Below are 15941 nucleotides of genomic sequence, written 5' to 3' on the forward strand. Positions count from 1 at the left end.
TACAGAACAAATAACAAAAATAATATTATTTGGTGAGAACCTGTTCACAATCTGTTAGTGACAGTATAATTTGTTTAAAAATCATTCTTACTTATGCTTAGGCTGGTGATGCTGCCACACTGAAATTGACACGGCTCTGAGTAATTAACCACTTAGCCCCCCCCCCCCCCCCCCCCCAATAAATTAACCCGGAAGTTAAATCAGTCCATAAATAATTAAATATCAACACAAAATGATTCCTTATTCCTTACTAATACTAGTAACAACAGGGCAGTGTTGATTAAACCACACATGTATCAACTTAGAAAGACTTTACTCATTTTCTCTAAACTGTATTTTAGACTGCTGAAAAAAGCCAGTCAAAATAGAATACAATCACAATTTAAAATGCTAGGGGAAATTATGTTAAAATGCTATTTGTCGACTACAGTTCAGCATTTAACACTATCATTCCCTCCCTACTCACTACTAAGTTGGGAGATCTAGGACTGCATACATCCCTGTGCGACTGGATCTCCAACTTCCTAACAGACAGACCACAATCAGTACGGGTGGGCAACTGCGCCTCATCCACCCTCACCCTCAGCACTGGAGCTCCTCAGGGTTGTGTCCTAAGCCCCCTGCTCTACTCACTGTACACCTACGACTGCACAGCCACTTCCAGCTCTAACACCATTGTCAAGTTTGCTGACGATACCGTTGTCGTGGGTCTGATCTCGGACAACGACGAGAGGGCCTACCTGGAGGAGATTAAACACCTGGAAAACTGGTGCCAGTAAAATAATCTCCTCCTAAACGTCAGTAAGACAAAGGAGCTGATCGTGGATTGCAGCAAGAAGCAGGAGCGGCACTACCAACCTGTGAGGATCAGTGGAACCACGGTGGAGAGAGTAGATAGTTTCAGGTACCTTGGTGTTCACATCTCGCAGGACCTGTCCTGGTCCCGCCATACCAGCTCCCTGGCAAAGAAGGCTCGTCAGCGTCTTTACCACCTCAGACGCCTAAGGGACTTCAGACTGCCCTCCAAGGTACTGGGGAACTTCTACACCTGCACTATCGAGAGCATCCTCACGGGGAACATCACAGTCTGGTTTGGAAATAGCACCAAGCAGGACAGACAAGCACTCCAAAGGGTAGTGCGTTCAGCAGAGCGCATCACTCACTCGGAACTTCCTGACCTGCAGACCACCTACTACAAGCGGTGCCAAACCAAGGCCAGGAAAATTGTGAAGGACCCCACCCATCCCAACAATAGACTCTTCTCTCTGTTGAGGTCAGGGAGGCGCTTCCGCTCCCTGAAGGCCAAGACAGAGAGGCTGAAGAGGAGCTTCTTCCCACAGGCCATTCGGGCCCTGAATCAGGGAAACTGATAAACTGTGGGGACCACCACCACCACCACGTAACATGACTGTATATCTGTACATCTGTATATATAGATTTAGATTTATACTCAATTAACCTGTTACAACAACTGTAGATATGGTACTATACAATGGATCTGTACATTCTGTAGATTGTGTACATATATACTCAACCATATACATTGTACATTGTGTATATAATCATAATATACATATATTGTACATACATTGTTAATATATTTTTGTACATACATAGAATATATATTTATCTGTATATATATTTTTTTCTCTATGCACCCCTGGTTCTCTTCCTCAGTTTGGAGAGAGCACTCTCCACCATTTCACTGCGTGTTGTACTGTGTATGACTGTATGTGACAAATAAACCGAACTTGAACTTGAACATGAACATAGCACAGGAGGCATCATTATGCTATTAAACTGAAACTGTAGAAATTAAAGGACAAGATTGCACCACGGTTAATTCTTTTATTGTACTACATTAGACATCGTCATACTTTCTTGATACACAAAATGGAGAAATTACAAAGTTATCAGTTAGGAATTGCTGTAGGTGCAGTATGAATGCATGCACACTGATTTGATAATTTAGAGCAAACATGGTAATAATTGTTTAAACCATTTCCTGAATGGAGGTTACCACAAAGCTGAGCTGAGGAAGGTGGAGGAGAGCAGATGCCCCACAAAGACGAAGAGACTCAGTGTAAGCTGCCAGTACTGTTACACAGATCCCCCTCACAGCACTTCACATCCGTTATTACATTTGTTGTATGCATGAGTGGTAAAAGGCCTTCACACACATTCTTGGTTGCACATCCACTCACGGTTGCATTAACGCTGTACAAAACCACTGAGTGAGAGACAGGAAGAACAGAGAGAAATACTAAATCCAGTTGTACATGTAGACTTCAGTAATGTATAGATATTTCCATTTTGCCACAGTCCTCCCCACATTTAGTTGATTTAATTATTCTTTTATCAGTTTTTCTAAAATTCTAACCAGTGGATAGTTCAGTGTCTTTGCTGTTCCAATGCCCTGTGTTATGAGTTTAGTCAAAGAAAAATTGTGGTAAGTAAAACGTTTCCTTAAGAACCTCGGGTATGAAATATTCCCCTGTTTCTGACCAACTAAGGACACTACACACTGCAGGCTTTTCTACAGCTGGAATTGGAAACCTCAACCATCATAAGCAGAATACTTTGTACTTTTGTCATGCATAAAAGAACCGGCTTTATCCTGTAAGCAGATTGTTTGATTTTTACCTGTTGCGCTAAAGCAGTGGTCTTCATCTCCTTCACAGTTCACAGTATCTGAGCAGTCTCTGGTATTGCAACACTTCTTCCCATTAGGAGGCTGGTTTGGTAAAGCTAAAAGCAAGTAAACATATAGAGAAAGAGAGGAAGCTAATCAACATCAGTCTGCAAAATATGGTTCAGAAGGTCTCGCTACTATATTGTTATACATGACTGTGATTTAAATTTCCAGTTTAGTAATGTTCCTCTGGTGTTCTCTCTCACTGTGCACTTCCTCTTTAGATGTCATGCTCTACACACTCTGCCCATTTGCTCATTAGGGTCCACTCCCTCAGGTCTAAGTCATGATAAACTAGGACAAGTCAAGGTCACTGACATGAGCTGTGTCAAGTCCAGAGAAGTATAGTATTTCTGTTTATAGGATTTGTCCAAAGCACTTCTGAAAGTTGCTCTGGACAAGGAACAGTTCAATGAATTTTCTGAAAGAAATAGATTATGTAATGTGCTAAGGATGATATAACAAGGAGAAGTCAAGGTCACTGACATAAGCTTTGCCAAGACCAGATAAGTATCGTATTTATGTTTATAGCATTTGGCAGTTGCCCTTGTCCAAAGCACTTCTGAAAGATGCTCTGGACAAGGTACAGTTCACAGAATTTTGTGAAAGAAGTAGATTAATCTTTTACCTGGGACCACTTGCTTGTTGCACTGATCAGTGTCGCAGCATTTGGAATTAGCGGTCAATTTCAAAAGCCCAACGTTCACCCTGCCACTAATACACAGTGTGGGTGGTATACAAGTATGTATACTATAGTCTACCTGTATACCATCTATAGAACAAATCATGAAAATAACATTAATTAGTGGAAATCTGTTCAGGATCTGTTAGTGACAGTATAATTTGTGTTAAACTCATTCTTACTTGTGCTTAGGCTGGCAGTGACGCTACCACACCGATCTGGACACGGATTTGTGTAACTGTATTCATTAGGTACCGGTCCATAATACTCATAGCATTTGAGTGCCAGTGCTAGAAAACAATGAGAATCCAGAGTGAACTGACTGCATAGAGAAATAGCAAAATACACACGCACTTGGCATACATGCATTTGTTTTGTGTAGTCTACTGCATATTATTCCTGTAGTGGCTATGATAAATAAACAAAATAAATTAATCAGGACGTTAAATAAGTTTGTACATCATTATCAACACAAACACATAAGACATTAAACCATTACAACTTAAGCATACATTTTCCCTTAATAATACTAGTAACACCAGGACAGTGTTGATTAAACAATACATTTATTAAAAGTAATTATGGTGCTGACTATGCTAAATATATATACAAATGATATGATTCTCCTCACCTTTGGTGAAAAACAAAGTGATTAGTCCCAATGTGATTTGAATGTCCATTACTGCATGAATCTTTCACCTTGTATGAGAAATGGGAAGTGAGCATGGATGTATTTGTTTTATGAGGAAGTTTCCAGCACTTACAGGGGGTGTGGGCTTCCAACTTGGAAAGACTTTCCTCATTTTGTCTAAACTGTTTTTTAGACTGCTGAAAAAAGCCAGTCAAAACAGAATACAATCACAATTTAAAATGCTACTCAATGCTTAATAGGCAGTTAATATATAATAAAAATACCAATGCGTTCTTTGCGTGGCACTTATATGCTATGAGGAAAACAGTTTTTGATTGTTATAGTATTTTATTCCTTGCTTTGCCTATTTTACATATTGCTATTTAAACAGCGGCACTCTGATTGACTACTGCTATAGTACTGTGTGGCGTAGTACTTAGACTAAAATCCTCTGTTTGAATATTAATGGTTATGGAGGACTTTAATGTGTGAACTTTTACCTGAGTCCCCCTTCTAGTGACTGGCATGACTTCACATCCATTTTTCCAGCTAGCATTCTCTTAGCGGGTCATCTCTGGGGTCATTACCAGCTGCACATGAAAAGCAATAGCTGAAGAGAGAACAAGATAGACTTTGGACAACAAATGCCACTGGACACAGAAAGAGTGAGCACTAATTATCATTACTAGTACTACTGTAGGTCTGCATTCTATCTTCCAATAGCCTTTCAGGTCCTTCAGGTGCTCTTGGTCTTGGTAGTCTGCTACGTCTTGGTAGTCTGCTACGTCTTGGTAGTCTGTCCATCGTAGCATAATTTTCAATCTCAGGCCAGCAGCTCTGGTAATGACCTTGGTGCATGGACTCATTGGGTCTTGATTCCCATGTTTGGGGTGTGGGGATGATGATGATGATGATGATGATGATATCTCCCCTTTGACCTGTCATCAGGGCTCCCCCTTGCCGTAGCATATGTGCTGTATCTCGTTGTTCTCAAGTTGTGATAGCAGTTGCCGCTTACGGATGTTGGAACACTGACCTATGAGTTAGTCTAATGTTTGTAATGTTTGTAGGAAACATTAAAAAACAGAATCCTGAGAGTCCCTCTTTTTTACATTAAATATTTGTAACTGTGGAGTCACATGTACTCAGAAAAGTAGCTAGGTGACTATGTTAACAGAAATATATGTTAACAGAAAGTAGCATTCAATGTAACACTTTCTCATAGTGAATGTAAAAGGGTTGAACTCTAGCAGTCTCCAGGAAGTCCTAATCAATTTTATCACTGTGAAATGATACGTGGCTTTAATTTCTTTAACTCAATTTATGATAGTAATAAAGTTCAGATCTCCATACTTCTACATATGGTTGTCATAGGGCTTAATGTTGAACAAATGTTTTGTTTCTTGTCCCTATATCTGGAAGCTTATTTGAACCAGTTTTGTACTTGCATTTCCTACTACAACTCTTACCATAACTTTCAAAGAACACAAATAGCTGCACTTTTAAGGACAATGAAACAGCAGGTAACATTTAATATTAATTTTGTTTTTAATTATTAATTATTTTTAAATATTGTATGTGTTTTGGGGAAAAAACATGTTACTTATTAAAGGGGTTATACTTTGCTACATTTATGTTTCTGTCTCAATTTCTCTCCAAATTGAACTGTTCAGATGTGATAGTCTAATATGTTCATATGAACTCTGCATGTGTAACATTCATGTAAATGGGACATATTATTTAAAATTCACATTTAAATCCATTTTTTCAGTGCTCATGCATATGCATTTGGGTATCTGGAAATACCCACAAACTTTGAAACTAAACAACCCAGTCAGTTTCTTGCTGAATGCCTACGTCAGATAACACAGGCTAAAACAACTTGTTCATATTTGGCTTCCTTATGCACATCACCTATGAGGGTCATTAGAATTATACTGTCCCAGTCTAAGTAGCTCCACCCACAGATTGAGAATTACCTTTATGAGAGTGAGCCATTTTTTCTCACAAGCGCCAAACCCACTGACATTATTTCTAAGAGCTAAGCAAGCGCACAACTCTGTTGTTGGCTGCACAGACCAGCACAAAGCGCATTTTCATCCCCCAGCCTCAGAGCACAGAAGAGAGAATTGGGCAAAGTTTACTTTTAACAGCCTAGCGACATTCAGCAAATAAACTGTGTGTTAACCACTTTGTGTCTGAATGCTTTTACAACCTGGATCAGCACAACTCGGGACTGGCAATGACAAATTAAGTAAAAGAGGGGACCACTCTTAGTAGTCAACTTTACAACACGGCAGGAACCAAATACTTGCATGCCAAGTATAGATGGAGTTTGCTGGTTTTCTGTGTAGGCATATCAAGCTGCATCTCCTTTGTCTTCTGGCACTGCACTCACTAATATGTGTAGGACATGCACAAGAGACCTGCAGTGGCAAAGTGATGGAATATTAGTCCATATTAGTGTAGCGGCACTGCCAAACACCTAAGCACTAGTAAGAATTACTTTAATATAAATTGTATTTGTCACTAACAGATCTTGAACAGGTCTTCACTAAATAAAGTTATTTTTCTGTTTTATTCTGTAGCTGGTATACACATGGACTTTCATATGAATACTTGCTTACCACCAAATGCTGTAGTACTGACCTCCATAATTTCCAAGCATTACCAAATTGTCAGAACTAATCAATTTTCATAGAAAAAAGAACAGTACAGTATTACACATATGACACAGTGTTCGGTTTCCAGCTATAGAAAAGTCTGCAGAATGGATGACATTTTAATTGGTCAAAAACACAGTACCTTAAAAGCTAAAACCTAGTGTAAACCTAGCCACTTTAAACTGTACATAGGAAACATCATGCACTTCAATGTAACTGAAACAAGTATAAATAGCAACATGTTTCGCATTAGATGGTTTACAAGGCAAAACCCAAAAAGCCACAACACTGCAGTTTTCAGTTTTCACTGCGGTTTTAATTCAGTTTAGACTGAAGTCTAAAGATATAGTGGCAGATATAATTGGATTTAATATATGTACCTTTTTAAACATTCTGTCTATTTTTGTCTTCCTCAGGTTTTTTGATCATGGATTAAGGGTGACTGAGTAGATGTGCAATCAGGAACATGTGTGAGAGACATCCATCATGCTTGCAAGAGTAAATGTCTTGAGAGCGTTAAGCCGAGTCTCCTACTCGTGCTGGGACGTCTGCTGTCCTCCACCCTCTTATACTGAGCTCAATTCAGAGCACTGTGGCAGGTTTTAATTTTGCACAGTTCCTGTTTCATTAAAATGAGCGAACAAACAATTTCTCTCACCTTTAATGAGGGCCAGCTTTCATTTTTCATTGCCTCTGTTGGTCAAGTCTATTGAACTGAATCATCTCCCCTTGTGGTCAAAGCTGGATGAAGTTATCGTTCTGTGTCCGGAGCTGGCGAGTCCGAGGCTTTTGAAGGTAGACCTTTCAGAAGCAGGAGTCTTGGTATATGTGGTTATGTGGCCCGTTTTTTCTTTTGATGACAATTCTAGAATGATTCATTGCTGCCCATATGTTGAGACTTGGGACTCAATCAAAACAATAAGGCGGATTTGCTTGATCACAAGAATTGGCAGTGAAGAGTAAATTTGGATTAACATGATCTAAAGATAAGAAATGAAACATAAACAAAATAAAATAAAGTAACATAAAACGTAATTGAGTATAAATATAGATTTATACTCAATTACCCTGTTACACAACAACTGTAGATATGTTATTATACAAAATGGATCTGTACATTCTGTAGATTGTGTACATATATACCCAACCATATACATTGTACATTGTGTATATAATCATAATATACATACATACATACATTGTACATACATTGTTAATATATTTTTGTACATACATAGAATATATATATTTATCTGCATATATATATTTTTCTCTATGCACCCCTGTTTCTCTTCCTCAGTTTGGACATAGCACTCTCCACCATTTCACTGCGCGTTATACTGTGTATGACTATGTATGTGACGAATAAACCTAACTTGAACTTGAACTTGAACTTGACTCACCTTTAATGATGGCCAGCTTTCATTTTTCATTGCCTCTGTTGGTCGAGTCTATTGAACTGAATCACCCCCCCTTGTGGTCAAAGCTGGATGAAGTTATCGTTCTGTGTCCGGAGCTGGTGAGTCAGAGGCTTTTGAAGGTAGGCCTTTGATCACAAGTATTGGCAGTGAAGAGTGAATTTGCATTAACATGATCTAAAGATAAGAAATGAAACATAAACAAAATAAAATAAAGTAACATATAACTTGAGTCTGTTTTAACCGTTTAGCAAGAGGTTAGGGTTAGTTTCAAAGAAAAGTCTGGATTTCTTCTCACAGATGTTCTTTGGTGGTATCTCACAGATTAGAGGTTTAACACCCCCTTCCCTGTGTATTTCCTCCTTTCCTTTCTACCTCTATACTGGCTGGGGGGGGTCAAACCCTTATCAGGTAGCCTTTTTCATGATAGGGAAAAAGAATTCCTGCAAGACATTCTAAAATCATCCACCACAAATCAATGAAACAAAAGAAACTAATCACAAATTTCTTAAACAATTTCATACCTCATCATTTTAGAATGAAGTTTGCAAACTAAAGTATCAAACCCTACGATGGGTGAAGTGAATGTTTACTGGGAGGCAATGTAAAGTAGCTAAGATAGAAGTGATGTGATCAAATTTTCTAGTTCTAGTAAGAACACTGGCTGCTGCATTTTGAACCTGCTGAAGCTTCTTTAGGCACTTAATGGTACAGCCAGATAGTAAGGCATTAGAGTAGTCCAATCTTGAAGTAATAAATGCATGGAATAGCTTTGCTGCATCATGTGAAGAGAGCATGTTCCTAATCCATGTTCGTAGGGTTGAGAAAGGTGGTCCTAGAAATATTATTTACATGAGCTTTGAATGAGAGACTGGAATCCGTAATAACTCCAAAATCTTTAACTGTTAGAGAAGATCTGATTGGGAGACCATTGAGGCTCACTGACTAATTAGAGAGTGAGACCTATCTGTTTCTGTGCCTAATAGAAGCACTTCTGTTTTGTCAGGATTAAGTGAGAGAAAGTTTCTTAACATCCAGTGTCTGATGTCCTTTATGCATTCGTCAATAATACTAAGCTGATGTATGTCCAAGGCCTCTGCTTTGCCTGAGACATATGTTTTTGGTAGTCCTTTGCATGTAGTTTGTGATCATAAAGTAGTTTTCAATGTCTGATGGAAGATGCTGGTTTCCAGGTAGAATGTAGTTAAGCCCAAGGGGAAAAAAAGATAAACAGCTAGAGTAGTAAGGGCTATTATGCCAAAACAGTGGTGTTGGCACAAAACAGTTTCAAAAACAGGAAGTTGTGTCACCTCTCAACCTCTCTCTTCCAATACCTGTATGCAAGTATTGTCCAGTTTAGCGTCATCTTTCTTAAGTCTATCTGTGACTCTCTGGTTTTCCCTTTAGTCTTGTTTCTTGTTATTGTCTTCTGTTTTAGTCTAGTTGTCTCTGTTCTAGCCAAGAATCCCATTTCTGCGTATTCCCCTAAGTATGTCTTTTGTCATGCTTGCTTGTCTTAAGTTTATGCATCGCCTTTACTCTTCCGTTAGTCATTCCTTTGTATTTAGTTTCATTTAGTTGCCTAGCTGCAATCATCCCCTTCCCTTTAGCCTGTTAGTCTGTGTGTTTTGTTGTTTCTTTTTTATTCTGGATATTTTGTTTATCTGGGGGTTTTTTTTAAATTAAACTTGTTAATCATTTGTTTTTATCATATTTCTGTTTCCTTGTTGTTAATATGGCTTCCACTGTCTCTGGTTATAATCATTCACACATCCAAGGTGAGGTTACTTCACACATGTCTTCGCCCTCAACCTCCCCAATGTTACAGAATGACCAGCGAAACCAGATCACAGCAAGTACTTGCCTCTCAAGTACGGGATCACCTTGCTGTGAAGAAGAGTCCTCTCAGCAAGACCACACCAGGCAGATTAACTCTCCTGGCAATCTGGGGACAAGGGGTTTTCGATGCAGGTCCAAGATGTCTGCCAAGGTGAAGCAGACACCAGACCCTAAGGTGGCGACTCCCGGTTGGTGCTCACACCCTACGAGTTACAGTGGCAGCATCAGCAGTGTGCAGCTCGTAGGCCAAGACCTAGAAGGGCCCAAGAATGTGAACACACTTACTGCTGAGGTCTCCAGCAGTGTTCATGTTCCAGTGTTCTCTTCACACATAGAGCTAAGGACATGAGTACACTGGAGGGATTTTTTTTGCCACTTAAGGGCTAGATTTTCTGGGCCGGACTCTAGAGATCCTGTCAGCTCAAACAAATTCTTTGCCTCATTGCCAGTGATCATGGCTCCCCAGACGATGAACCATGTTAATACAAGTGGGCGAAAGCCACAAGTCCCTAAATTGAGTATACTAGCTGCTCAACTGCTAGGTCCACTGGCCCAGGTTGGCAAGTTGTTGGCATTGTATAGCCTCTCTGAGGCCTCTTTGTCTGTGCATTATGTTGCAGATATCACAATGCTACCAAGTCAGCTGCCTGGATCCTCCATATCACTAGAGCCTGCTCCTCCCATGGCATGGAAGGCATCACACTCAGGGGCAAGACTGTGTTGCTTGAGGACATCAGATTGGCCTCTCAGCCAGCCACAGTGGTCATACCCTGCAGCACTTCTGTCCCAGTGGCTGTCTTCATGTCCAGCTGCACATTTTGTCTTCAGCAGCAGCTGTACCTCTGGATCTACTACTAGTTCCTGTCTCCAGTGTGGAGGATGCAGTCCTGCCAACCCCTGTCTGTGGTGTGGAGGACACTGCCCTGCCAGTCCCTGTCTCCGGTGTGGAGGACAACACCCCGACAGTTCCTGTTCCTGGCATAGAGGACTCCACCCAGCCATTCCCTGCTTCTATTACCAGCATGGAAGATGCCATGCTGCCACTTCCTCTCCCTGGCATGAGAGATGCCAACCAGCCTGTTCCTGGCTTAACAGATGCCACTATACCTGTTCCTGTTTCCTGGCCATGTGTGTTCCTGTGGTCACGCCCCTGGACCTCACAGACCCACCACCGCTTAACACAGCCAGGCCTCCAGACCCTGGAGTGGAATGCGCCAGACCACCTCTGGAAATGACAATGAGCATTGCCACACTTCCGGACCCACCACTGCTGAATGCCGCTGCACCTCCAGACCTCCAGGACACACCAACAACCTCAGTCAGACCTCTGAACCTTCAGGTTGTTCCTAAAACTGTTCCAACAGTCTCCCAGTCTATGCTCATGATTACGACCTGCAGCAAGCCTTTATCTATGACTGTGACCCATGGTCCTCCAGCTCCTCAGTTGCCCACTCCCCATGGCTCTTCTGTGACTTCGTCTCATGGACGCCCAGCATCTCAAGTGTCTGAGGTCCATGGCTCTCCTTAGGTACAACCAACAGCTCTCCAGCAACCATGCCCTCTGACTCTTTGGTGGTTGCTTCCCATGGCTCCTTGACAGCCCTGCCTGATGACTCTTTAAAGACTCCCAAGACTTCCTGAGCTGTTGTCTGACCGACAGTGACTGTTTCCTCAGCCTCCAGGCCAGCCCCAGTAACTGTTCCTTCAGTTTCTTCTGCTCCTGTGTTGCTTGCTCCTTTTCCTGGTTTTGTCCTTATTCCTGTCCATGCATCGATACCTATTTATGTCATTCCTAGCCTGTGTTAATTCTAGCTGTTTGTATTCTGTTCGTATTCTTACCTCGTGTTATTCTCTGCCTATTCTTAACTAGCCCTCATTCTCACTAATGTTAGTTGTTTGTTCTTTTATTTTTATTTTACAGCTATCATTGTGTAGCCTGCTCCCTTTTTGGTCATCATGTGCTTTTGTTTAAGATGTATTCCCGGACTCTAGATGTTGGCTCATTGACCCTGGACTGTTCTAACCTCTCTGCCTCTGGACTTGCCTCTAATAAATCTCGCTCTTCCCCACGTATGCATCCGCCTGCTAACCACTCATCGTTACATAATTAGGCACAGTAAATAGTAGAACACCAGGAGTCTTCAGGAAGCCACACCCACTTTTATGCGCTCTATATAGATCTGTATCAAATCCCACATGCTATTTCCAGCATTCTCACCTTTTCATACTTGTCAACAATGGGGCTGCATGTCACACTTGTTCTCATCTGCATGCTTTTTTCCAAAGGTACAGGAGTTTATGTACGGTCAAATATAATTAATTTAATTTCAATACTTTTGGTGTTTGGTGTTTACTTAATTTCAATACTTTTGGTGTTTATTTAAGTTTCATGTCATAACTCTCTTTTATTTTTAAACTATTTCAACTCACCTTTGAGGAATGGCTTTGAGAAACAATGATTTGATCAATACAGAGTTTGTAGTAATTAGTCAGAATGCAGTTTAACATTGGCACAGGATCGGTTACACTTTAAGCCAATACCCTTAATTAACATGTGCAATAACAGTTTGTGTGCCACTTGGTGAACTGTATAGCAAAACTGTTGGTAATTAGCAATTTTTAAATTATGTAATATTTTGGTGCAAAACAAATTTTCAGAAATATAAACTGTAACTGCCTGTATTGCTTTTTTTATTCTGAACTGGTCTTGTCCTCTAGCACTGGCACTGAAATGTTATCAGTGTTTACCAAGGGTGAATGGAACATGCACAGAGACAAAGACAAACTGTGCTGATCTGTGTGCCAGTAAGACCGCCATTGAAAACACCAGTAAGTAAGAATAATTAAACGTTATTCTGTATTTTTCATTTAGTTTTTAAAAATTTGGTCTCAAACATTTGTAAAGCTTCTTTGCGACAATACGTGTTGTAAAAGACGTTATATAAATACATTTGACTTGACTATTTTTATTTTAGCTTTTAATTAGTTATTTGTTTATCATTATTTTATTTCTTTATTTTAATCCAAGTCAAAAATACACACATGAATTTCCACAGATGGTACACATGTGGATTTCTATATAAAGACTTGTGCTGTCCCTGCTGAGTGTGTTAACGGAAGTCTCAGCGCTGGATTTTTTAATCAAACCTTCAGCACTAAGTGCTGCAGTACTGACCTCTGCAACAGTCAACGCGTGCCAGGTACAACCAATAGCTTTTCAAAAGGAACAAAGACCATGCAAGTTTAATTTCCAATTCCAATTTTCAACTCCAACTTACTTACAGAACATAAAGTGCCTATATTGTATGACATGTTTCTTTGGAGTTAACAATACAAATGTATTGTATGTTTTATTCTGCCATTGCCCTTTGTGCATTATTTTTGATATGTTGTGCAGAATGACCTATATGAAAAATGTTTACTCATCTGTTCATTTTCCTCTGTACACCCGCACCACCCTCTCAAGCTCTACCAGTGCAGTTTCCCAATGGGAAAAGTTGTTACATGTGTGACATTTTGGGCAAGAACTGCTCAGAAATGGTGGACTGTGAGGGAGAACAATATTACTGTATCAGTGCAACAGGTAAAGAAAAAATGCATTCTGTTGGCGCATGTTCTAGATATAGAACATTCTGTGAACCTTTAAGTCTAGAACATTTGTTGTATGCCAAACGTTTGGAAATAAAACAGTATATACACATAGGAAGTATCAATATCAAGTGTGCATATGATAAGATCTGGCTATAAAGAGTGAAAATGTTTCAGGGGGCCACAATGTTTCCTGTTTACCTGTGATTCATTTAACATACATTCAGGAGCTTATTGGTTTTGTAGCAAATCTGATGTTGACTCTTTCCAAAGTAATTTGTGAATGTCCTGTGCAAATATTTATTTTGCTTTAAATTGACTTGCTAATGACCTAAAAAAATATCCAGGCCACTTAGGCAAAAAAAAATCCTTCATGGGGATTAAATGAGATTGCTCTGTAAGAATAAAAACAATTATAGCAATATTTTGCCTTTTAGTGGACAATCTGTGTGAACCTACTGTACTAATGCATTGCCATTTAGTATGTGATAATATATTGAGTGGTGACTTTTTTTATAGCTGTACCTACAGGCTCACAATCCTTTATTGGTTATTTCTATGTAAACAGATACTGAAGAACTCACATTTTCATTCAGAGTATGTTATACTCCCTTTAGTAATGTAGTGGTTAACTAGCAAACCTGTTCCCCAACAGGTTTCCAGCATTAAAAGAAAAAAAAAAAAACTAAAAAAAAAAACCTTGCAAAGTACAGTATGGCAACTATATAGCTTCTATAGTACACTATAAATTATAAATTATAAATAGTACACTTCTATAGTACAATTTAAATTTGTACCATTATTTCACAATCCTTTTAAAAACCCAGAAATAGCTTAGTGCTAGTCTCACTGCTTTTGCGGGGTACAAAGAGTAAGAGGAATGTTTTTCTTTTTTTTTAGGAAGAATGACTTTTGTTTGCTTGCTCTCTCTCTCTCTCTCTCTCTCTCTCTCTCTCTCTCTTCAGTTGAAACATCAGGCAAAAAGATGGCTATAAAAGGATGCTCAAGCAAAAGCTACTGTAATGGGGATGCATTGAGTGTGCAGGTGGCTGGCACCATCTCAGATGTGAAGTGCTGTGAGGGGGATCTGTGTAACAGTGTTGAGAATGTTAAAATGAGTCTCTTCCTCACACTGGGTTCTCTACTCTCCTCCACCCTCTTATACTGAGCTCTCTCACCACTTTATCTTTTACAAAGAAATCAGTCTATTGTACAACATAGTGTGCTCAAACATTTGTTGGATGCCTACCTTTTTGTCATCCTATATCTTAATACTTGATTGTTTTATTTGAAAAATCTGTTATGTAATGTGAAATGAAAGATCAATACAAGTGAACAATGATGTAATCTGGTGTCATCTGCCATGTGTTCTTTTTTTTTTTTTTAGTTTAATTGCCTCTTAGTATCTCTTGAGCGAGAAAGGATCTTAGCTTCAGGCAGAAAGTCTTTGCTTATTTTATCGAAAAATAAACCATCCATGTAACCTTGTATTATAGAATGTTTTTACAGCTGTAGAGAGCAAGAATAAGAGAGCTCCAGTAGGGTCTGAGGTACTCTGGAGAGAGAGAGAGAGAGAGAGAGAGAGAGAGAGAGAGAGAGAGAGAGAGAGAGAGAGAGAGAGAGAGAGAGAGAGAGACAGACAGACAGACAGAGATAGATAGACAGACAGACAGACAGATGGATAGACAGATCGATAGATAGATAGACAGACAGATAGACAGACAGATATACTGCTTTTTCATTGTGTTTGACTGCTGTTCACTACATAAAGCTGTACATGAAACTAGTATGGCATGGTTTCAACCATCTTATTTCTGAACAGCGAACACACACATTATTATAGGATCATGTGTGTTCTCAGTGTCATCTCACATTAATGTATTATATAAGGTCAATACATGAGCTCTATTCAATACAAGCAGAATCTTATGTAGGTATGAGCCCCTATACTGTGCTGAAAATCACTCCACTTTATACAATCAGCAGGCTGGTTAAAATAGCAAAATGCTAAATTCAAAACACCCACAGATATCATCGCACAGGATACAGACATGAAGCACAGAGGAAAATACATTGCCCATGCAAAAGTACTGCAAGGCGCTCCTCTTTCAAAAAGGTCTTTATAAAATGCTGGATTGTGTGTGTACGTGCGTGTGTGTGTTATCAGTATAATACCAATATCAGCTGGGATATATGATGCTATGGGCTTTTATGTTGCAGTTTCCATCCTATTGATTGTGATTCTGCAGTACATGCGATCACATACAAGCAAAAAAAAAAAAAGGATCTGTTTAGGAATAAATACATACAATAGATTTGTATTGTTATTTAGATTTATCATGGTTATACATAAAAAAATATGTATAACAAAATACGTAAAATATTCTTCTTTCAGCTATGGCTCAGATAAGTACAAAAGTGTATATTG

At 39.5% G+C, this 15941-nt stretch overlaps 2 protein-coding genes across 2 annotated transcripts; one reads left to right on the plus strand and one right to left on the minus strand.

Annotated features, from left to right (window-relative positions):
• Positions 1 to 1840: 1840 nt before the first annotated feature.
• Positions 1841 to 4065, minus strand: LOC118240657 (phospholipase A2 inhibitor PIP-like). Its single transcript, XM_035521738.2, has 5 exons — positions 4006 to 4065; positions 3557 to 3664; positions 3321 to 3464; positions 2644 to 2748; positions 1841 to 2230 (listed from the first exon to the last, which is right to left on the minus strand). The coding sequence occupies exons 1-5, from the start codon at positions 4052 to 4054 to the stop codon at positions 2079 to 2081; spliced, it is 558 nt and encodes a 185-aa protein (XP_035377631.2). The 5' UTR covers positions 4055 to 4065; the 3' UTR covers positions 1841 to 2078.
• An 8097-nt stretch (positions 4066 to 12162) lies between these two features.
• On the plus strand, positions 12163 to 14850 carry LOC145653002 (urokinase plasminogen activator surface receptor-like). The gene is made up of 5 exons (XM_081704874.1): positions 12163 to 12211; positions 12644 to 12754; positions 12982 to 13125; positions 13392 to 13508; positions 14479 to 14850. The coding sequence occupies exons 1-5, from the start codon at positions 12163 to 12165 to the stop codon at positions 14679 to 14681; spliced, it is 624 nt and encodes a 207-aa protein (XP_081561000.1). The 3' UTR covers positions 14682 to 14850.
• Positions 14851 to 15941: the final 1091 nt, after the last annotated feature.

This window comes from Electrophorus electricus, chromosome 21 (genome assembly GCF_041902795.1).
Source record: "Electrophorus electricus isolate QZ-2024a chromosome 21, ASM4190279v1, whole genome shotgun sequence".
In the NCBI taxonomy this organism is placed as follows: Eukaryota; Metazoa; Chordata; class Actinopteri; order Gymnotiformes; family Gymnotidae; genus Electrophorus; species Electrophorus electricus.

Bases quoted from the DNA above. Each gene is read 5' to 3' on its own strand.
- LOC118240657 (XM_035521738.2), bottom strand. From the start codon at position 4,054: ATGGACATTCAAATCACATTGGGACTAATCACTTTGTTTTTCACCAAA. The intron at 3,665-4,005 runs GTGAGGAGAATC...ATTGTTTTCTAG, and splicing joins CACTTTGTTTTTCACCAAAG to CACTGGCACTCAAATGCTAT. The intron at 2,749-3,320 runs GTAAAAGATTAA...ACTTGCTTTTAG, and splicing joins CAACAAGCAAGTGGTCCCAG to CTTTACCAAACCAGCCTCCT.
- LOC145653002 (XM_081704874.1), top strand. From the start codon at position 12,163: ATGGGGCTGCATGTCACACTTGTTCTCATCTGCATGCTTTTTTCCAAA. The intron at 12,755-12,981 runs GTAAGTAAGAAT...GAATTTCCACAG, and splicing joins GACCGCCATTGAAAACACCA to ATGGTACACATGTGGATTTC. The intron at 13,509-14,478 runs GTAAAGAAAAAA...CTCTCTCTTCAG, and splicing joins TTACTGTATCAGTGCAACAG to TTGAAACATCAGGCAAAAAG.